General features: G+C 38.6%; 5 protein-coding genes across 5 annotated transcripts in view; 3 read left to right on the plus strand and 2 right to left on the minus strand.

Annotated features, from left to right (window-relative positions):
- Positions 1 to 156: 156 nt before the first annotated feature.
- Positions 157 to 1,516, minus strand: CBG09106 (the record flags this gene model as incomplete). Its single annotated transcript, XM_002641193.1, has 4 exons — positions 157 to 452; positions 560 to 807; positions 1,254 to 1,390; positions 1,451 to 1,516. The coding sequence occupies 4 exons, from the start codon at positions 1,514 to 1,516 to the stop codon at positions 157 to 159; spliced, it is 747 nt and encodes a 248-aa protein (XP_002641239.1).
- A 246-nt stretch (positions 1,517 to 1,762) lies between these two features.
- On the plus strand, positions 1,763 to 7,860 carry Cbr-thoc-2 (the record flags this gene model as incomplete). The annotated part of the gene is given in 12 exon segments (XM_045243599.1): positions 1,763 to 1,858; positions 1,994 to 2,125; positions 2,172 to 2,263; positions 2,312 to 2,711; positions 2,758 to 3,240; positions 3,347 to 3,503; positions 3,954 to 4,355; positions 4,402 to 5,233; positions 5,281 to 5,528; positions 6,331 to 6,473; positions 6,490 to 7,569; positions 7,594 to 7,860. The coding sequence occupies 12 exon segments, from the start codon at positions 1,763 to 1,765 to the stop codon at positions 7,858 to 7,860; spliced, it is 4,332 nt and encodes a 1,443-aa protein (XP_045093884.1).
- Positions 7,861 to 7,967: 107 nt separating this feature from the next.
- Positions 7,968 to 8,264, minus strand: CBG25836 (the record flags this gene model as incomplete). Its single annotated transcript, XM_045243600.1, has 1 exon — positions 7,968 to 8,264. The coding sequence occupies one exon, from the start codon at positions 8,262 to 8,264 to the stop codon at positions 7,968 to 7,970; it is 297 nt and encodes a 98-aa protein (XP_045098851.1).
- Positions 8,265 to 14,458: 6,194 nt separating this feature from the next.
- On the plus strand, positions 14,459 to 17,205 carry Cbr-zip-8 (the record flags this gene model as incomplete). The annotated part of the gene is made up of 4 exons (XM_002641191.1): positions 14,459 to 14,538; positions 15,875 to 16,006; positions 16,251 to 16,440; positions 17,071 to 17,205. 4 exons carry the CDS (start codon positions 14,459 to 14,461, stop codon positions 17,203 to 17,205), a joined length of 537 nt encoding a protein of 178 aa, XP_002641237.1.
- Positions 17,206 to 18,589: 1,384 nt separating this feature from the next.
- CBG09102 overlaps positions 18,590 to 21,915 on the plus strand; it is a gene marked incomplete at both ends in the record, with an annotated part of 4,560 nt that continues 1,234 nt past the window's right edge. The window contains 4 exons of the mRNA XM_002641190.1: positions 18,590 to 18,617; positions 19,528 to 19,828; positions 19,876 to 20,173; positions 21,572 to 21,828. Coding sequence (XP_002641236.1) covers positions 18,590 to 18,617; positions 19,528 to 19,828; positions 19,876 to 20,173; positions 21,572 to 21,828 — 884 coding nt within the window. The remainder of the gene's footprint in view (positions 18,618 to 19,527; positions 19,829 to 19,875; positions 20,174 to 21,571; positions 21,829 to 21,915) is intronic.

Raw genomic sequence — 21,915 nt, forward strand, 5'->3', positions numbered from 1 at the left:
TTTTTGTTTTAAATAATAGGCTTAGGCAAAAACCCCTTGTTTCCCTTCCTCTGGGACACACGCATTTTGGCGCCAAATTCAAAAAAAACTTTTTCTTAACATTTATTGATTAATGACATTAAAAACAACAACAATTTTCGGAACCATCGAAGAATTTTAAGTGAGTGGATATCTTCTAGCGATCTCAGCCCAAAGCTCGTAGAGCTTCGCCTCTTCGTGGTGCTTGAAGTGCCATAAAGCTTCAAACCAGTGATCATCCCATAAATCTCCTTTAAGGCCGCACTTTGGCTTGATTCTACGCTTCAAATGGCTCCAAAGCGACTCAACTCTCTGCGTATGGAGACCAGTGGCAGGGTCCACAAAATTTTGAGAATGGTTCACTGTTTTATGATCATAACCTAGCGCCGCGAGTCCGTTGTATCCTCGCCAACAGTCAGTGATGACTGTTGTGCCTGGAGCAACATATTGTTGAATGATTCTTTCACACGTTGCTTGATCTCTTTTATCGACGATTTCGATAAAAACGGCACGAGTGTTATTCTGGATACCGCCTATTAACCATCCATTACGAACGATCCTTCCCACATTATACTTTCTCTTGACAATGTTTGTTTCATCGATCTGAACCGTCTCTCCGTCTCATCGAATTCGTCGTCGGTTTTGTTGGCTAGCTCCGGCCAGGTTTTGATTAGGTTAAAAGACTTTAAGTCTAATATAGCCGCAACGGCAGTCATAGCGAATATTAGAATACTAGCTAATAACAGCGAATAACAGCAAAAACAGCTAATAACAGCTAGCATTTTCGAGCTACAGTAATCTAAATTTAGAGTGAGCAAGAAATTTTGTAGTTCTCGAGGACGAAGAATGATTTTAAAATTCCATTTTCAGACTTTAAAAAGGAATTTTGAACAAACGTGGATCCCAGAAAACAAAAACTTCCGAGAAATGAGCGAAAAATCGGTAAAAAATACGAAAAACCGGTAAAAAAAATTTTTTAGAAGATTTTTTTTTGTGTTTTTAGATGGGAATTTGTCTAAAAAATAGGCTTAGGCTTCTTCGCCGCTCTTTTCTACCCCAGAGACACTAAATTAGCCTCAAAAAACGAAAAAAAAGTGGCCCCCCCCAACTACCTTAGCCCCTTTTTTTGCTTTTTTTTAATCAATTCTAGATTCAAAGGCCTTGTTTCTACCTCAGTGCTTGAAAGTTTCCAAAGGAGACTACAGATTTTCAGATTTTAGAAGTTGAAAACTCACCGATTCGGAAGTTTACAAATTCTGGCGTGCCCTATCAACTTTTCATCTGAATCCAGCAGAAGGAACGACATTGGCGGTGACTCTCGACATGATTTCTTTTGCGAGTGCTCCCGAGAGCCCATGCTTCGTGGCCATTCCTGCATAATACCAATTTTTAGCTCAATTTTTAGGTCAATTCCTTGTTTTAAAAAACTCACTGAATTCAACAGCTCACAACTCGCCGTGAGCAGATTTTCATGAGAAGCCAGTGTGACTACTTTCATTTTTTCTGCTTATCAGCGGGATTATCCGGCAAGGATCTTCAGATTATCCGTCATTTTACGCGAAAAATTTTTTCATTTCCTCTCGCTGGCCTAGGATTCTCTCGCTCTTCCACCCTCGTCTCTTCGTTTCGCACACTCTCTCGCTGTCCGCGTACACCTTTGGCTATTTAGCTGCCAAATTTTTTTCTTTGATTATTGACTAAAATACAATAAATAAGCAATATAAATTTCAGATAATTGTAAACCATGGAAATGTTCGAAGTGTTAACTCAATTATGTCTCGACATTGTTCATATGAAAATCACTGCGGCAGAGGGATTCGAGCGGATACTTGAGAAGAAGGTTGGAACGATTTTTAAAAATTAACTTAAAAGTCGAGAATTCAAACATCTATTAAACATCTATAATAATTAAAATCGTAAAATTAAAATTTTTCTGTTCCGGAAAATAGCTTTAATTCGTAAATTTTAATTCCAGAATGAACGCGAGGCGCTGAGCTCGGATCTGGTCGATGTGCTCGTGCTCACCGAGCCGGAGAGTGAGTTCGCTGAAAACGCAAGCACCTCGAAAGCTAACTTTGAGTCATTTGTGCATCTTCTTACCAACACCGTGGGTTTTCAAAATTTTATGCTTCAAATTGAATCAAAATTTTCAGATCATCCCCGAAGAGATTCTGCGTCTCGAACTCGATTGTTGCAAGAGAGATGAGCACAATAAGGGATTGATTCGACTGAAAACCAAGTTATAGTGAGTGAAAACCCCTTCTAATTAACTGAAAAAATTCTAAAAATTCAGCTTCAAACAAGCGAAATTCAACCTGTTTCGAGAGGAGTCCGAAGGATATTCAAAACTGATAACAGAGCTTATGGAGTCCTCCGAAAACTGTTCTGCGCATGACGATTTTGCCAAAGTGATAAAGCATCGGGTGCTATCACTGATTGGACAATTCAATTTGGATCCGAATCGAGTGACAGACATAATTCTAGAAGTTTTCGAAATTTTCCCGAAACAGAAAATGTTTTTTATATCACTTCTGAAGGAGATCGATGTGGTTCCAGAGTATCTTTGCGCGATTCTTGGCTTCAAATACACATTTTATCAGTCGGAAAAGAAGAAGACACCGTATTCATTGTATGTGCTGACGGCGTATTTGATTCAACACGAGATGATTGATCTGATGAAGATTTTGGCTTATGTGGGTTCTTTGATATCTTCGAATTCTCTATTTTATCTATTTCCAGATGATTCCAAAAGCCGAAGCTATCAAAGAATCGCATAAAGCGCGAATGGTAAACGCTCAGGAACGTGCATCGAAAGCGGAAACCATCTCCACCGCATCCATCCCAATGACGGATTCCGAAATCGGAATGGGCGGTCCAGTCGTCACCATCTCCATCACTACAGTAATCCAACTACAAGAAGATGAGGATGCCAAGCTCGCCGAGGGATTCAACGAGGAATCAGTGCTTGCATCGAATCAAAAACTGGGACTTGCATGTGCTCTGCTAGAGAATGGAAATTGGAAACAAGCACAACATTTGATAGATCGACTTCCAGAGTACTATGCAGTTCAAGCGAGTCCGAGAGTCTGTCGGGCTCTTTGCAAAATCATTGAGAGGTCGATCGATGCATTTTATCGCAAGAGTTGTTCGTTGAATTTGTTTGGAGAGTTGACAAAGTCAAAGAAACCAGTGCTCGATGATATGGGCAACGGTTTGAAACCGGTGGGTTTTGATTTGAAAAAAAAGTTAAATTGTAGTATCTAATCAAAAACTGTAGTTTGTAGTCAAAAAAGCTTTTAGCGAGACATTCCTAAAAGAGACGTTTCAGATTGACAGCTGGGATGATCTGGGTCAACTGGTTACTATTCTCGCCTATCTCGGCCCACGACTGGCTTATCGAGCAACAACCAACATTAAAATCCTTCGTCTCCTCACTGCTTACTATCAGAAAGTTGAAAAAGGAGAATTGCAGAAGGATGAGAAGTGTAAGTTTCTTTTTTTCAGAGATGTTCGGAACGGAATTCCGAATATTCTGACCAGAATATTTTCGATGCTTTTTGGACGTTTTCAAAATCTGTTTGTCAACTTATCACGAATTTTTCGCGCTTTTGTGATGTGTCCCCTCAAATTGCAAATATAAAAAATCTTGGGAAAAGTGAGCCAAGTTTACCAACTGTGCACAGTTTTTCGATGAGAAAAATCGTGCGCAGCTTGGAATTTAGACTCCGCCCACATTTCCCTGAAAATCTTTTACTCGGAGTTTGGGGGCCTCTTTGTGATTTGAAAGTGAAACCTCAAAATTACGAATTTTTCAAAATCGGAATATTCCGATGTTCTGAAATATTGAAACTCGGAATTTTTGACAATGTGAAAAATTCCGATTCCGAACATCTCCGGACTTATTCAACCTGAATCCTCAAACCTGATTGTTCCAGTGAACGAATTATTCGTGGAATTGGTCTCCGAATGTCTCCTCCCCTCGTTAACACTCTCCGACACCAATGTAGCTCTAAGCGAAGAACTCTGGCAACTCCTTCAACTATTCCCCTACTCGTGGCGATATTGGATGTACTCGAAATGGAATCACGAAACGATGAGACATCCGGAAATGAGTATTATGCGAGGAAAAGTCCATGGAAGAACCAAATATGTTCTGAAACGGCTGTCCAAAGAAACAGTGAAAATGATGGGTCGTCAACTGGGAAAACTGTGTCATATCCATCCGTCTACAGTACTCTCCTACCTGCTCAGTCAAGTGCAAACCTTTGATAATTTCATCGGACCAGTGGTAGACAGTTTGAGATATTTGACAAGTCTCGAGTTTGATGTTCTAACTTGTAAGTATTTGTTTAGGCTTTTTTTAAGTTACGGTTTATGTTCCAGACTGCATCATCTCTCAGCTAGCAGATCCTTCTAAGCAGGCTCTCAAGTCTACAGATGCCACAATCTCCCCTTGGCTTCAAGCCCTTGGGACACTGGTCGGATCCCTTTACCGTCGTTATCCTCTTGAACTCAACGGAATGTTGGATTACGTTCTAAACCAGCTGAAACTCTGTAAAAGTTATGATATGCTCCTTCTGCGAGAAATCATTCAAAATATGTCATGGATCGAGAGTATTAGTGGAGCAACTAAAGAACAAATCGAAGCACTTGGAGGTGGAGATCTCTTACGACAAGAAGCAGGAGGATACTCAACAGCTACAAAGAATCGAAAAGCAGCTCAACGTCTTCGGGATGCTCTTCTAAAAGGAGACCTTGCAGTGGGACTTTGCATTTCGATTGCTCAGCAGAAAGAGCATATCATGTACAATGAGAGCTCGACACTTCCGCTGAAACTGGTTGGAAAGATGGTTGATCAGTGCAGTGACACCTTCCAGCAGCTGGTTTCATTTTTGAGTGTCTACATGAGAAATGAGGACTTTGCCAAGAGAGTTCCTTCGGTTCGAGAGCTCATTGCGGACTATTCGCTGGGAATGGAGGCTACCATGTGTCTGGCAAGACCCACATTCTTTTCGCGCATTCTCGACAACTATGATTCAGCGAAGAAGGTGTCAAAAGCGGCAGCTGATGCAGAAGCAGGAGGAGATAAGAAGACAAGACTGGATAGTCAGCAAAAGACAGAGATCTTCACAAATGCACTGGAAGCACAGATAGAAGCGTTGATGAATGATTTGAAGGAAGCGAATTCAGCGATGGAGGAGAGCGTTCCAGTCAGGTTAGGATCAACATATAGGAAATTGAGCAAACGATAATTAGTTTCAGATTCTTCGCCGTCTTCTGGATGCTGACAATGTATGACATTGAAGTTCCCACATCTGCATATGACCGTACTTTGGAGGCAATGAAAAAGCAATCTAGGGATGATAGTCATGGAAAACCAAAAAAGACGGATAAGCAGTTGGAGAGCAAGCTTCGAGAAGAGCAGAAGCGGCAGACGGAGCATGTGGAGAGGTGTAAAGCGTGGCTTCTGAGTCGAAAGGATTCGTTGATCGATGAGAAATTCCATAATTGTGAGTATCTGGTGTTCCTGAAGGCAAAACTTCTGGAATGTTCTCGAATCGTTTTTCGAATTCCCGCGATTTTTTCTTCAAATTTTCGCAAAATTTGTAGACCTTTTTAGGTTTTCTAGCTATTTTCAAAGATCCTTTCTCGAGTTTTCCGGTTTTAATTGTCTAAAATTTGATGGAACGGTTTGTGATTACTGTAGATTACTGTAGAAATTCAATTTCCTTTTCTAGTTGTGCAAAGTTTTTTGCCTGCATTTTGACGTGATTGTGTTTGTAAAAAAACTACAAAATATGTAAAATTTTCTACAGTAACCTACAGTAACCTTCCGTCAAGAACACCATCTTGCCGAAGTTCAGAGAAAAAATTTGGAGAAATCAATAAGGAATCATCAAAACTAGCTGAAAAACCTTAAAAGGTCGAAAAATTTTGCAAAAAATCGAAGAAAAATCAATTTTTTTCAGAATTCGCTTTGAAAATACCGTAAAACCTGTATCAGAAGGGCTCCTTTAATAGAAGGGACCCTCTAATAGAAGAGCCACTCTAATAGTAGGGCCCTCGGAGAGGGGTTTGGCAAAATAGAAGAGCCCCGTGTGAAGAAGGACCCCTTCCAAAATGTGTCTTGAAATCAGAGAAATTCCGTATTTTGAACGAAAATTCGTCGAAATTTTCGATAAAAAATCTCAAGAAAAACTGCCGGAAAATGAAGGGAAGGGCTCCCTCTAATTGAAGGGCCCCTGTAATAGAAAGACCGGCCCTTCTAATACAGGTTTTACAGTAATTAAAATAACTCCCTCGAAGTTTCAGCTGTACTCGAAGTGCTGATACAACAATGCCTACTGCCACGTGCCATCTTCTCCGAACTAGACGCCGTCTTTTGCGGACAGTTCTTCAAGATGCTACACGAAATGCGGACTCCTTTCTTCCCGTCAATAGTTATTATAGACAGGGTGAGCCCTTGATTAGCAAACACCCTATAATAATCAATTTCAGCTCTTCGAAAACACCATCCCATTGATCGCTGGACTCACTGAAGACGAGGCCAATGCGCTGGCTTGCTTCTTTGAAATCTTGCTAGGCCTCACTCAACGATGGCATTCGGAGAAGGAAATTTTCGAGAAGGAATGCGCTGGATTCCCTGGAATGATAACGAAAAATGCGATTGAATATCAAACATTCCGAAAGCTATGCTATCGATGGCAGACTCGATTTACGCTCATGTTCAAGTCAGTTTTGAGTAAAGAAGACTCGAATTATGTGCTGATTCGAAATAGTCTCATTATGATGACCAAATTGACAACTGGATTCCCGTTGATAGCTGCCAATGTGGCTACTATGGAGGCAACGGCAACGAAGTTGAAGGAGCGAGAGAAGGGAAAACGAGATGATCTTTCACTGAAAGCAGCATCTTACATTGGAAAACTCAAAATGAGAAATGTCAAAATCTACGCGCAGAACTCGGATTTCGCTAACGTCCCCAATAGGAAGGCGTCGACGGTGGAGAAGAAGGAAAAGAAGAAGAGTGATAAGGAGGAGGGAGAGCCAGCTGATAAGAAGCTCAAGGTGGATGCCAAAAAGAATGGAACGTCGTCGGAGAAGAATTTGGAGAAGAAGGAAGAGAAGAAGGAAGAAGAGGAAAAACAGAATGGAGCTGGTTCGGAGAAAGTGGAGAAGAAAACCACCACGACGACTCCAGATGAGAACAAGGATAGGAAGAAGAGACCTGGGAAGTCTTCAGATTCAACGTCTTCTAAGAAGGCAGACGAAGAGACCAAAACCACCAGCCCACCTCCAGCCAAAAAGACTAGAATCACGGATCGACTGAAGCATCCCGAAGATGAGAAGGAGGTGAAGGATACAGAATCGGAAAAAGGAGAAGGATCGAAAAAGAAGAGGGAGAAGAGTCGAGAGAGGAAGGATAAGGAGAAAAGATCATCGGAAAAGGACAAGGATCGGAAGAAGGAGAATGGAGGAGATGGGAAGGAGAAGAAGGAGAAGGAGCACCAGAAGAAGGATGAGAAAAGAGCAGAAGTCGCTGGACCGGCGGTGAGTTTTCAGAAAAGTTTTTAGAAAATAAAATTCCATTTTCAGCTCCCCGAGCCTAAAAAAGACGAGAAAAAAGATGATAAGAAGAGCTCTAGAAAGACCATCGAGTTCGATTTATCGGATTCTCCAAAAACTCCAGCTGCCACGTCATCGTCTTCCAGAAAAGATCGAGAACGGAAAGAAGAGAAAAAAGAGAAACGAGAGGATCTTCCGAAGTCGTCGAGAATTGCCGAACCAGTGAAGGCTGGACGGGATCGAGGGGATCGTGGACATCGATCGCACAGATCATAAAATCTAGCATCTCTATAAATCAATTGTTGAACATTTAATATGAGTTTTAATGTTATTTTATTTATTCCTTTCTCTTCTTTTTTCTTTTTCATCATCAATAACAATTATCATTCCTCTTTTTTCTCCAATTTGTTCAAATCCTCCAGCAGCTCCGCCCATAGTTTCTCCTGTGTACACAACGAATCATACGCGTTCATCAGATGCTCTATAAGGTCTTTCACCGACTTATCATCCTGCACATCGCCAACTCCTAGTTCCCGAAGGGTTTCAGCGATTTCAGTTTTTTTGTCACGCATTCGTTGCATGGTTTGGAACACCGATTGCTGGCGGGTCTCCTGAAATTTTTTGGAAAAGAAAAATTCGAAAATTAATTCAAAACTTACAAATCCATTGCTATCATTCATTATCACAGCAAGATTACAAAAAATACAACAATTTCCAATCGATACCGGGGAAAGTAGTATAATTGGGTACCTGGTGACCTTCTTATATTACTATTCAAAGTGTCTGCGTCTCTAGAAGTTCCTATGTGATGGAATCTTTCGGAGGACATCGGAAAAAAAACAAAGAACTTGGAGAATACATTGGCCGGAAAATTTTAAGAAAACGCAGTTTCAGAGAACGAGTACAAAACTACAGTAATCTGTAAATATAAATCCTGATTTTTTTCAATTTTCGAGTCAATAGAGTCGGAAAATGACATTTTTAAGATTGAAATATTTCTGAAAAAAGGAAAAAAAACCGAAATTTGAGAAAGCAGCAGGAAAAATAGTTGCAGGTCACTGTAGAAGTTTAGAAACTCAGAAGTTTGGAAATTTGGAAGTTCGAAAAATCGGAAATTCGGAAATTTTATGGTTTGAAATATTTCAGGATTTAGAAAAACAAAAAATCTAACATTTTCGGGAATTTGAAGACTTAGAATTTCCGGTTTTTAAAATAATACTACTAGAATAATACTAGAAAATCAGAGAATTTAAAAACCCGGAAATCGAAAAATGTAGAAATTCGGGAACACGGAAAATTAGGAATCTTAAGATACTGAACTTATTCTGAACTCTGAAATTCCGAAATTAAAAATTCTAATGCAACTTCTAAAGTTCTGGTTTATCGATTTTTATGATTTTCCAACTTTGAAAATTTTCGAATCGTTGGGTTTTTTTTCAGTTTTCGGAACTGCCGTAAGCATTCTAATAGAACGCCACCCGGACCTTCTGCTTTGAGCCTGAATAGCTCACTTCTTTTGAAAGATATCAAAAAGTTGTCAACTAATAAAAAGTTTTTATCCATTTCCCAACTTTTGGAACTTTCGAATTTTGAATTTTCTGAATTTCCGAGTTTCTAATTTTTTGAAATTTCCAAAAATTCGAAAAGTCAAAAGTGCGGAAATCCAGAAGTTAGGAAATTGAAAATTCAGAAAGTAAGAAATTCAGAAAATCAAAAACTGGACAATTTAAAAACTCTCGAATTTCAAAATTCAAATTTTAACTAGAGTAAAATTTCAGAACATCAGGGTTTTCGAATTGCAAAAGTTTCGATTGTAAATTTTCAGGATTTCGGAATTTCGGAAATTCGGAAGTTGAAAACTTTAGAATTGAGAAATTGAGTATTTCTCCAACTCGAATATTTGGTGTATCAAAAAATAGAAAGGGTTTTGGATCATTTATCCATTAGATTTGATTTTGAGTTTTGAAAACACCCTTGAAATTTGAATCATCGATTGTTGGGACCCCTAATCTAGCTAGCCAATCTCGATATGTTCCCAGAAACCCCCAGCATTCATCTACACCTAATAACCACTCATATTCCATCATTCAAAATACCCAATTTGGTCTGAATGGTGGTCCAAATGGTCCTATTAATCTTATCTCCACCACCCATTACAAACACACAGCTGGATGTGTCAAAAAATGTCTCTGTCTGTCTTTGCCCAGAAGACGTTCCCAGAAGACGTGCTGAGTTCTCTCAACACATTATTCTAGTCTTTCTCTCCTCTAAACAAACATGAAAACGTGCGGGAAACACCTCCTTTGATGGCACTTCACCATCTGCAGGTGGTCCCGAGAGAGTGTGAATAGCACTAGAGACGCAGAGATAATAGATTACTGTAGATGGATGGAGGGGATTAATGAGGTGCGGGAATGAGAGGTTTTTTTTTGGAGATAGGTGGGGTGCAGATGGTCCCGAGATGATTATAACTCTTCCTTCCTTCTCTTTTTTCTTGATCGATGAGTTTTTGGAGTGAAATAGTGTGGACTATTGAGAGAGTAGGTCAGACAGAATCTAATAATTATGTGAGGACGTGGCAGAATGCTGACGTGGCAGAAGGTTGAAGATTTGGAGAGAGAGGACAAAGTTCAATATGGTCCACCTCGGATCTCAAGGTTATCAGAAAATTAGTGGGTTGGAGGAAATCGGAAAGGAAAAATGAATATCTAAAGAAACTGGAAATGCGTCGAACTGGAAAAATTCATAGTTTCAAATCGCTGATTTCCGGTTGGAAATAATACGAAAAAGGAGATATATAGTTTATTTTGGTGAAAATTCGAAAATATTAAAGTATGTAATCCAAACACTAGCCAGTAGAAAACACCAACATTTACAGAATTGCAGAAATTTGCAAAATTTAAAAGAAGCACTTTTGAGTCTAATGACTGATACAGTCTACAATAACGGATTTTTTTCGGATTTTTCCAAAAGATGACTGAAAAAGTTGTAAAGAATTTTTCAATACCGTAAAAAATGTAATGAAAGGGCCCCCCTCTGACTTTTAACTTTGATCCAATTTATCTCTGTCCCTGTCAAAGATATCAAAAATGTTTCAACTAATAAATTGTTTATCATAACATCACAATCACTTTATCAGTTGACATATTTTTGATAGCTTGCATAGGAATTGAGATAATTGAGCTCAAACTTAGTGCCCTTCTTTTACCGGTTTCAATATATTCATTTTATGGTCATCGGGACATATGGATAAACATACAGACTATCTAAAAAAAATTAGAATTTCCAAGAAAAATTCGAATTATCAAAAACTCTTTTTTCGATTTTCCGGTCAAAAATGTTAATTCCGGTATCGGTTCCCCAATATGACAAACATCCATAATTCCTTCAATCTAATAAAATTTTCCTTTGGGAAAAGTTCATGACAGTTTATGAACCTCACCACATATATGACAGGAGTCCTGTGATATGATCGGTCTCTTTATTGTGACAATTTAAGACGAGAGGTGCGATTGGAGTCTTTTGGGAAGGTATTGATTTTTTTTCCCAGGAGACCTAATGGACACGGTTCAAGATAGCAAAAGAAGGTTTCTTCAGAAGTGTGAATTCCGGAAGAATCGTTTAACTGATTCTGAAATTTTATAGTTCCGGAAAAAAGATACCATTCTTATTAAAAAATACCATTCTTATTAAAAAGTCGCTGAGAATAGAATTTCTATTGGAGGGGCATCATTTTTCAGTAAAATTTCGTTTTTCTTCTCCATTACAATTTCTCCATAAAAACAAAATTTCTCATATTGTCAAATTTTTAAAAACTGGCACCTGAGCGCAGTTCGTACCGATTTACGAGGCACCGCCCTCAAATCCCATATTATATCGAACGAAATTAATTGTTCTCAATGTAGTCAAATTTTCTGAAAAAAATTCAGGGTTCTTGGTAAAATTCGCTGGAATTTCTAGAACTTTTTCAAATTGAAAATCCAAACGGAAATCGCTCGAACGAGACGAAAATCTGTAATATAGCGACGGCATTCGAATACTCATGTGCCAGTTTTTCAAAAATTAGACAATGATTCAATCAAAACAACGGAAAAAAAACGGCTGAAAATCAAAGGGGAGAGTCAAAGCGGCATTTCAATTAGAGGGGCCCTTCAAATAGAGGGAGCACTTCTATTTTTCGTGAGGTCTCTAGGGGGGGCACTTCAATTAGAGGGGCCCTTCAAATAGAGGGAGCACTTCTATTTTTCGTGAGGTCTCTAAAGGGGGGGCACTTCAATTAGAGGGGCCCTTCAATTTAAGGGGCCCTTCTAATACAGGTTTTACGGTAGTTGAGATTTTTATATAATTTCGGAATATTTTCTGGTATACACTTTCTTCAATTGAGATACCGTCAAAACGGGAGTAGAAGCAAACTTTCAGCTTTGAACCAATTTTCCGCGTTTTCTGTGAAAGATATCAAAAAGTTCTCAACTAGTAAAATATTGCTGATATTATGATGAACAACGTATCAGTTGACAAAATTTAGGTAGCTTTCTCAGGAAGCGAGCTTTTTGGGCTCAAAGTGAAGAGCTCGAGCCGCCGGCGTAGCTGAGCCGACAAGTGCGACTTTTCAACTTTGAGTCGATTTATCTCGATTCTTGTCAAATATATAAAAACGTTGTCAATTAATAAAATGCTGATGATAATATGATAAACAAGTCGTTTGTTGACTACTTTTCGATAGCTTTCACAAAAAGTGAGATAAATCAACTGAAACTTTACAGTGTGGGTGCCCTTCTATTACAGTTTTCACGATGCCGCTCATCCACTCCGGACTCGAATTTTCTTCTGGAAAGGATCTCATTTTCCCTCCAATATCTTACACCTTTAGAATCAACAAATCGCCCAGCACGAGAATGAAAACAAACTGATACAACATAAGCGCAACAGCAGCTTAGTATCACTGAGATTATGGAGGTTATATGCCCATTGTCACGCAATGCAATTTGTTATGTTTTATTAGGGAAAATATGTTGTATGTTTTTATTGGAATAAGAACATGGACGAGGAGGAAAAGTGGAGAGGCTGACTGGTCCGTACAGTGCCTCGGTCGAGAAGCTTTCGATCAGTTTTGGAAAGGACCTGAAAGCAAGTTTAAATTGTTTTTCGATTAGTTTAGTCAATTGCTTGAGCTTAATTACCCCGGTTCCTATAAATTATATTGAAAAATTTTCAACGGATACAATGTTTATCATAATATCAGCAATATTTTAACTGTTGACAGATTTTTGATATCTTTCATAGCAACCGAGAAAAATTGGCTGTAAAAGGTAATTTGTAAAAGGTAAAAAATTGGCTGTAAAAGGTAATTTTGGAAGCATAAGAAATACTTTTTCCAAAATTCACACTTCTAAAGAATCCCCCTCTGTCTAAAACCGTCTAAAAATGCGACAAGGGGGTCTCCTGGGAAAAAAAAATCAATACCTTCCCAAAAGACTCCAATCGCACCTCTCGTCTTAAATTGTCACTATAAAGAGACCGATAATATCACAGGACTCCTGTCATATATGTGGTGAGGTTCATAAACTGTCATGAACTTTTCCTAAAGGAAAATTTTATTAGATTGAAGGAATCATGGATGTTAATGAACTGTTATGTAACCGATACCGGATGTTGCACTTTAACCAAAAAATTATTAAAACTTTTTTTTGAGAGTTTGAATTTTCGATTGAAATTGGAAACTAGAACTGCAGGGCTCCGAAAGGCTAACCTGTATTATATAGTCTGTATTTTTATCCAAGTGTCTCAATGTCCATAAGATTCAGAGTTCTCCGGAAAAAATGGCAAAAAATCTAAAATTACAAAAAACGACTTTTTAATGAAACAGTACCACAAAAAGCATATTGGGGACCGGATTATTTTAGGATTTTTATTTTATTTTTAGATTTTCACTTTCAGGGTGCTGTCAAGTTGACAGTGTCAACGTCCCTATTACAGAAGCCCATCCAAACCGCCAACTTTGAGCTCAATTATCTCGATTTCTTTGAAAGATATAAAAAATCGGTAAACTAATAAAATATATAACATCACCAATATTTTATCAGTTTACACAGATTTGATATCTCTTATAAAAAGCAAGTTAATTGAGCTCACAGTTGACAAGCCGGCCCTTATCGGATGAGCAACGCGGTCGGCTACTAATCTCTTAACTACTTTAAGCTCAATTATCTCATTTCCTGTAAAAGATACAAAAAAGTTGTCAATTGATAAAATGTTGGTGATATTATGATAAGCAATTGATCAGTTATCAAATTTTTGATATCTATCACAGAAACCGAGATAATTGAGCTCAAACACAGTAATTCAAAATGCGCGAAAACTCCTAATGTTAAACAATCACTACATGTGTATTTTGTTTAATTTGTCAATTGTACCTGTTACGCAACCTGGTCTTACGCATGACTTTATGACTATTCGCAATTACTTAAATCCCATTTTTCTGTCACAGATACAACTTTATTTGCACTTGCTCAGAATCAAACATTGCTCGCAATCTCAATTCCAGGTTCAGCCCATTTTCCTTATTTCCCGCGCACTCATTCAGTCATTCATTCTTGCCCCATGTTTTATCGTCACTGTACGTCTTCACCGACCAAACAGTTCCCCCGAGGGTCCCTGCCTTTCTCTGCGTCTCCATCCTCTCTCCTGGGAACTTCTGGGGGCGGAGCTTTGCCCAGGGGGTCCTCCTCTCGAGTCGTCGTGTTGCGTCACACCTGACGTTTTGCCTAGTCGCCGTTCGGTTGCGCAATCTGCTCTCCTGGGCACTTCTTCCCCCTTTTTTCTGGCCCTCTGGGAAGATTGCTCATCCTATATTCTTTCAGAAAACTACCTAATCATGCAACCACACGGATATCCACAAATGAATTTTGACCAATCTCAAGCTGCCTGGAATCAAGCTGCCTGGAGTCACGCATTGTAAGTTGCTAAAACATACTGTAACACCTGTATAGAAGAGCTGGCCCTTCTAATACAGGTCTATGGTATTTAGGGAATCCTTCTCTTCGATAGGGCAATATAGGATGGGCAGCACATCTTCTGTAGTGACAGGGAGCGATAGTAGGTGACATGCCACGTGTCATAAACCAAGGGACCCCTTGGCAATATACATTGTAGCCCCCACGTCTCTATAAGGTCTCCAACGAGCCCCGCATTCATATCCGTCGTCACTCCATAACCTATGAACTACCCTTATGGCGCAGTGGATAACACTCTCACAGGTCCTGGCGATGTTGCGCATAAAGGATCCTATCCATATGCGATCCTCTAGAAGTACGTATGACACACATCACGAACAGTGAGCCAGCTGGCTATGCCCCTACAGGTCATTGGTTCGATTTTTACCGGGGCCTGCATCTTTTTTCGTTTTTTGCCCTCTTGTTACGGACCATCTGCCCGATCTTCAAAGAGGTCCCGTATGCTACGCAACCAGCGGGAGTCGGGTCATCTGGGGGGATTGCCACGTCACACAACGAAGGAGGGGAAGGGGGCACTTATTGTGATGAATGGTCGAGATTATAGCTCTAAACAAGTGCCCAAGGGGGAAGGAAGAGATGGAGATGGATGAATATAGATAAAAGGGATTACTGTAAGGGGGGGGGGGTTCTGTAGGAATACTTCAGGTATACTGTACTAGGAGTACTGTATATAAGCGGGTATCAAAAAATACTGTATATAAGCGGGTATCAAATAGGAGGTGAAGGTGAAGGAATTACTGTATGGGCTCAAATCTTCATGGCGAATTGTAGGAGTACTGTACGCTTGATCTAATAGTTAAGGAATTTGATGATTTCGAGAAGTGTATCACAACTAGGTGGGATACTGTAAGGGTGTAGGTGTACTGTATTACGAGTGCTGTAGGTGTACTGTATTACGAGTGCTGTAGGTGTACTGTATTACGAGAACTGTATATGTGCAGAAGGAGGATTACGGTATTTCATGCTAGACATGCTCTAATTTTTATGGCAAGAGATGTTTCTGTAGGAGTACTGTAGGAGTCTGAAAATTTCGAAATTGGGGCAGGATGATTACTCAGACCGTACCTCTGTACCTACACTTGAGCGTCAGTTGCACTTTGGAGCTACCCAGGTGGAATATGTCTCTACATTGGGCTAGGATAATTAGAAGATGTACACGTTGTTAAGTTTTCTAGTCTCTGCCACGGCCGGCCTCGGCTGACGACGATCTCCAAAATCCAGGGCAAACCCTGGTTGTTTTAAAACCAAGTCTTCTTCAACTTAACGCTATTTTCCAGTGCAATGTCTCAATCGAACGTCGCGAATACCCCAGGTGGTGTCTATCCCGGATACATCTTCGGACACTCAGAAAGCTCCTCTGGATCTGACGAATCGATGAATAGTAGAGGTGATCCAAAAATGTCGCCGAGGTAAGTTTAAGGAACTAATCATGAGTTTTGAATCCTTGAAGAAAGGATAGGGGGGGGGGGGGGGTTCTCTTAGGCTTAGGTTTATTTCAGAAGACGTTACTCCTCGGAAGCAGAATACTACTGTGGAAGACGACGACGACGATGACTACAAACTACACCATCAGGATTTCCGATGTTGAAGCTTCATATCTACTTGATAAAGGACTAATCAGAATTTTCAGAATAATCAACAAACTATTTTCAGATATCGTGAGAAAAGACAAAAGAACAATCTGGCCGCCAAGAAGTCGAGAAAAGTACGAAAAGAAAGAGAGATGAATTTTGCAAAGGAGAATCAAGAACTGAAGGAGAAGTGCGCCGAAACAACTAAATTATATCAAAGAGCGGTGGAGGACGTTGACAAGATGAGAGAGGCGCTCAATAGGCTTGTAATGGTAGGTTTATGGTGCGATCAATGCACTTTGAGCTCAATTATCTCGGTTGCCATAAAAGATATCGAGAATTAGTCAACAAATAACATTTTCAGCATAATATCAGCAACATTTTATTAATTTAACATTTTTGATATATTTTACAAAAACGGAGATAAGTTGACTCAAAGTTAAGAGGTCGGATGCCGACCGCGTGGTTCTGTCGTCAAGCGCTGGCTTGTCATCTTTGAGCTTATATATCTCTGTAACTGTAAAACATATCAAAAAGTGGTCTACTAATAAAATGTTCATCATATTATCAAAAACATTATATTAGTTGACTACTTTTTGATAGCTGTTACAGTAACCAAGATAAAATAGCTCAAAGGTAAGGGGCTAACTTGTCAACTTTGAGCCTTCATATCTTGTTTTCTGTAAAAGATATTGAAAAATAGTCAACTAACAATATATTGGTGATAATATGATAAATATTTTATCAGTTTATTCTTATCAACATAAAGTGGTGAACTAATAAAATGTGTATCGCACTATCAGCAACATTTTATCAGTTGACCATTTTTTGATATATCTTACAGTAACCGAAATAAATTGAGTCAAGTTATCGGAACCCTTTCCAAAGCTTTTTTCTTCCAGGAAAACAATGAGCTGAAAGTGAGATTAGCTGCTTTGGAAAACGGAAAGTACCAACAACATAATGTCCTTCGAGAAGTCACCAATGCCAATCACTATAACATCGAGCCAAAATACGAGCTCGAACGCCTTGGATAATAATCCTAATCAATTTCCACCTTCTTTTTTTCCAATTTCCCCCAGTTTCGTAGTTTTCGGTTGTATATGAGTGTGTTGTGAGAGACTGAGATTTAGGGCTAACTTTCTAGAAAATTCCTTCTAAAAAATTCCACCCGGGGGGACTTAAGACTTAATTTAAGAAATTTTTGTGAGTGAGAGGAGAATAAAGAAAAAGAAGAGGAACGGATCCTTCTTGGAAAATGATGAGCTTAAGGATTCTAAGAAAATTTCACTGGAAATTTCTAGAATCTTCTGATCCTAACTAAGGAGCCAATTCTTCCTTTTTCTAGAGTCCTTTGAGACTAGGGGAATACCGTAACCCTTTTAACCGTAAGCCGTTTTAAGATTAAGGAGTGGGCTTTTACAGTAACCCAACAAAAAAACAATAAACACTTTTTTGGTCAACTTTTTGTTTCTTTTTTTCTCAGGGACAGGTGCTTTTTCTAATGTTGTGAAAATGAAAAAAAAAATTGGGTGTCTCGGAGGAAGGACATCTGCTTCAATGTTTTGTTTTGGGAGAAAAAAATGAAGAAAAAGGTCAGAAGTGAATTGGGGAGATGGAAAAGAAAACATAGAAAATATTTGTGAAAGGGTGAGAATAGGAATTTTCCAGAAATATTCAGATGGAGGTCATGTCAAGATTCTTCAAGACCTCTCAACTTTGGCTGGTGCGCTTTTGACGCGTTTCTCTGAAAAAAACCTCATGATTCTTTCGTATAGATTTGTAACCTTACAAAATTTCTTTGAAAATCTGAACAAAGTTTCTGTGAGTGAGACAAATGAGCATATTCGAGCTCAAAAATCACTCAACAATCCATAAAAAAGCATGGATTGTTGAGTCAAAAATTGGCATATTTCAAGCTGAAAATTGCTGAAAATAAAGATTTTCGGCCTAATAATCCAGAAAATCAGATGATTTTCGCTCCAAAAACCCTCTAAAAACAGCTAAAAATTGATCGAAAATGGTGGATTTTAAGCTTAAAATAGGCGAAATGTTGCGATTCAAAGAATTTTGATGAATTTTTTACTGAAATTTTCGAAAAGTTACCAAAAAAAAGTGTTAATTAACCTACATTAAAATGTTCTTTTTTCTAAAAATTGAAAAAAAAATCAATATTGACCTAGATTCTCACGCATTATCTATTCCTGCGTGACATCCCCCAAAACTTTTGCCATGAGATTTTGGCGCCACCACGTCTTCAAGGTCCCACTAGTCCGGTCCCCTCCAGACCTTGTGTCGATTCAGTACTTGAAAATTTGTACGCGAATTGATTACTCTGCTCAATCAGCTCCGGCATCTAGGAATCACTTGTAAAGAAGAGGAAGACGCCGTGGTGTTCGAAACGACACGACCTCCGAACATATGATGATGATTACCGGCATTTTGAGAGGTAACTAGGGGAAAGCAGACGGTTCAGTCCTTTCCTAGTGGACACATTTGGAATATCCAAAGTTTCGAAAAAGCTGAAGTTTTCAAAAATTCCGAGTTTCTGGAAAATTCTGAATTTTCCTAAATTTTCCATATTTTTCGATTTCTGAATTTTTGAAAATTTCGGATTTTTTTTTGAAAAATTCCACACTTTCACGACTGTCTAGCCTTCATTTTTCCAAATTTTCAGGATTCCGATTTTCTTTCAATTTCAGAACTTTTCAAAATGTTAAAAATTTAAATTTCTGAATTTTTGAGACCTAGCATTTCAGAATTTTTTGAAAACTTTCACAATTTTGCGATTTCCAAACATTCAGATTTTTGAAGTTTTTAAAATTTCTGAATTTTCGAAGAATTCCCCGAAAATTTCGAAATTTTCAGAAATTCAGAATTTTTAGAATTTTCCAGATTTTCTAGTTTTAGATTATCCAGATTTTCTAGAGTTTTTTGGAAATTTGAAACATTATACGTTTTTGGATTTCTTAATTTTTAAAACAATTTCTTAGTTTTTGGAAATTTCCACACTTTCCGGGTTTTCGAACCTTCATTTTTTCCAAATTTTAGATATTTCCGAATTTTCAAAAAAATTTTTGAGTTTTTGAAAATATTAAAATTTTCAGGCATTTCGAACTTCTCAAAAGTTCTGAATTTATCAAAATTCCCACTTTTTCAGAAGTTCCAAATTTCCTAGAATTTCCATATTCTTAGAATTCCCGAATTTTTTAGAATTTCTGGTCCGATAGCTAAAATTTCAAATTACAGGCTTCACGTCATCGCTATTTCTCGTTATTTTTGTCACCGCTCAGTCATCTGATAGTAACGCAAGTTAGAATACTCGAATTTAAGAAAACCCAAAAAATTCGATATTTCAGCTGTGGATGTTCCTCCAAAGGAAGCGCAAGCAATCTATCTTCCAACCACTGCTGGAACATTTCGACGTGGTCCTACTATCCAAAATGACAAAAGTGGACAATTTTTCACGGTGACCGGACAGTGTGGAAAAATGTTCCTTAAGACTACAGATATCGGACACGATGCATCGCAAATCTCTCAGAGTGTTGACTTATCCTTGGAATGCTATCCACATCCACAGAGAGTTGTGATTCAAGATGACGCTAGCATAACTGTTGTCAGTCCTGGCCCAAACAAGGTTGAAGCTAATAAATGCCAAGGGTATAAAATTCGATTCAGTATCAAAACTACAAACTATACATTTACAGACTTCAGAATTGTGGCGATAAGCCGAACATTCAATCAGTTCCCTTTGTGATAGGCAAAGCCAATATGCCAACATCTATTGAGAAAAGTCTGAATGACGAGTTCAATGTCTGTCCTGCCTCTGCCACTAGCAACTTTTTGTTCACCAACGAAATGGGATGCCAGAATCCATCCGGCGGAATTCCTGACCATCTAAATCCTTCCAGCACAGGAACATACCGCACGTTCCCAAGATGGAAAACGAATGAGGATGGATTCTTTGACCTTCTTCGTCCGTTTATGTATCAAGGAAAAGGACAGGTGAGAGAAGTTTTGAATTGGGTGCTTCCGAAAAAAACTTTTTTTGAACCAAAATGTTTCCAATATTTTGTATGTTCCTAATATTATTGCGAAAAAATTCAAAAAAATCCCCAAAAACCTTGAGAAACGCTGTTGAAAAGTTTAAGAGTTACTGCGCTGTGAGAAACCTATGCCACGAAGGACGTCCCGCCGTCGTAACACTTCAGAACGAAATTCCGTTCGGAATATTTCCGAAAATAAAAAAAGAAGCTTGAGCTGCTTTTGATTTTTTGCGCTGTCGAAATTTTTAAGTCAATTTTCGTCATTTTTTGGTGTTTTTGTTATGAGAAGATGGTATTTCTACTTTGAAGTTTGCATTTTTAAAAATTCCGAAAATTTCGAAAAGATCAATTGGAATTTTTCGATATTCCTATACAGGGTGAGGCAAAAGTCTGGTAACCAAAAGAAGACGCCATAACTTCTCGGAAAATAGTTGAATCAGCTTCAAATTTTAACAGAACTTCATTAAAGAGATTTGTAACAAAATTATATAATAGTTGTTTTTTTCTGCCAGCTCTATTTCAGATGGCGGGGCTCAACTTCTTCGGGTAGAATCTATGGTCGCACGGGGGTCGTCTGCGGGGAAATTGTTCCATTCCGCCGGGAATAGTTCAGAAAACTCGCGAAATCCTGTGAAAACAAACATGAACGAATGCTTTAAAAGTTTGCTGCACGTAAATCCCCATTGAATTGTGATCTGACTCAACACATGTCATTCTTTTTGTGGGGATCAAGTTGGAAAAACTGGTTTTGGCACTTTCCGCTGAACACGTTTTTCCGTGTGAGTAGGTTCTACATCTTTTTAGGTAGTTTAATTTTGCGAGCTTTTTGGCACGATGATTTAGACATCATGATTTTCCCTAGAAGTAGTGTTCCTGGCCCACTGGCTTTCTCACAAGGATCTGCAAAAAACAGGAAAAAATCAAAGAAGGTGTACATAAAGTAGTGCCATCGTCCTAAAAAAATAAGATATGAACATGAAACTTTGCAAATCTACTAATGAAGAGTTGAAGAAAAATATAAAAATAAAATCAAAACATGAAGAGTGCGTCAGCGCGCGCCAGCGTGCGTCAAACTTTGGTTACCAGACTTTTGCCTCACCTTGTATTCCGAATTTTTCATATGCACAGTTGACAGAAGACGATGCTGAATATCCCCTGGTCGGAATTTAAATGCTCATCCTTATCATCCATATTTCTCATCCCTATCTTTTTGAATTATATTCGATGGCGTTTTTCGGGGATTTCAGATTTTTGAAAAATTCTCTGCGATAATATTAGGAAAATGCATAAAATTTTTAATTTTCTGGTGCATTGAAAAAACTTGTTTTTAATTTTTATAAATTTGAAAAACTTTCAGAAAAAAGAGCAATTATTCGAGCGGACCAACTCTTTTCTCACTTTCAAAAACGGCGACGATCTGAAGGCAAGTCATAAATGGCATTCGTGTAAGGGTCTTTGTGATCGTGGAAACATCATCAAATACCATATGAAACAAGCATCCTGGAAGACTACAATCTACTTGACAGGAGGGTCGAAAGGATTCAAAATGAACAATNAACCTGAGGATCATAATAACGATGATGTCGCACCAAAGTGTCGTGAGAAGTTCGAATTGTTCGTTTTGCCACAAAACGGCGTTGTCATTTGGCCAAAGACTGGACGTGCTTCGATGCTTGAGATGAAAGAACCAAGTATTACTGG

This window comes from Caenorhabditis briggsae (genome assembly GCF_000004555.2).
Source record: "Caenorhabditis briggsae complete genome, chrIII, whole genome shotgun sequence".
NCBI classification, from domain to species: domain Eukaryota; kingdom Metazoa; phylum Nematoda; class Chromadorea; order Rhabditida; family Rhabditidae; genus Caenorhabditis; species Caenorhabditis briggsae.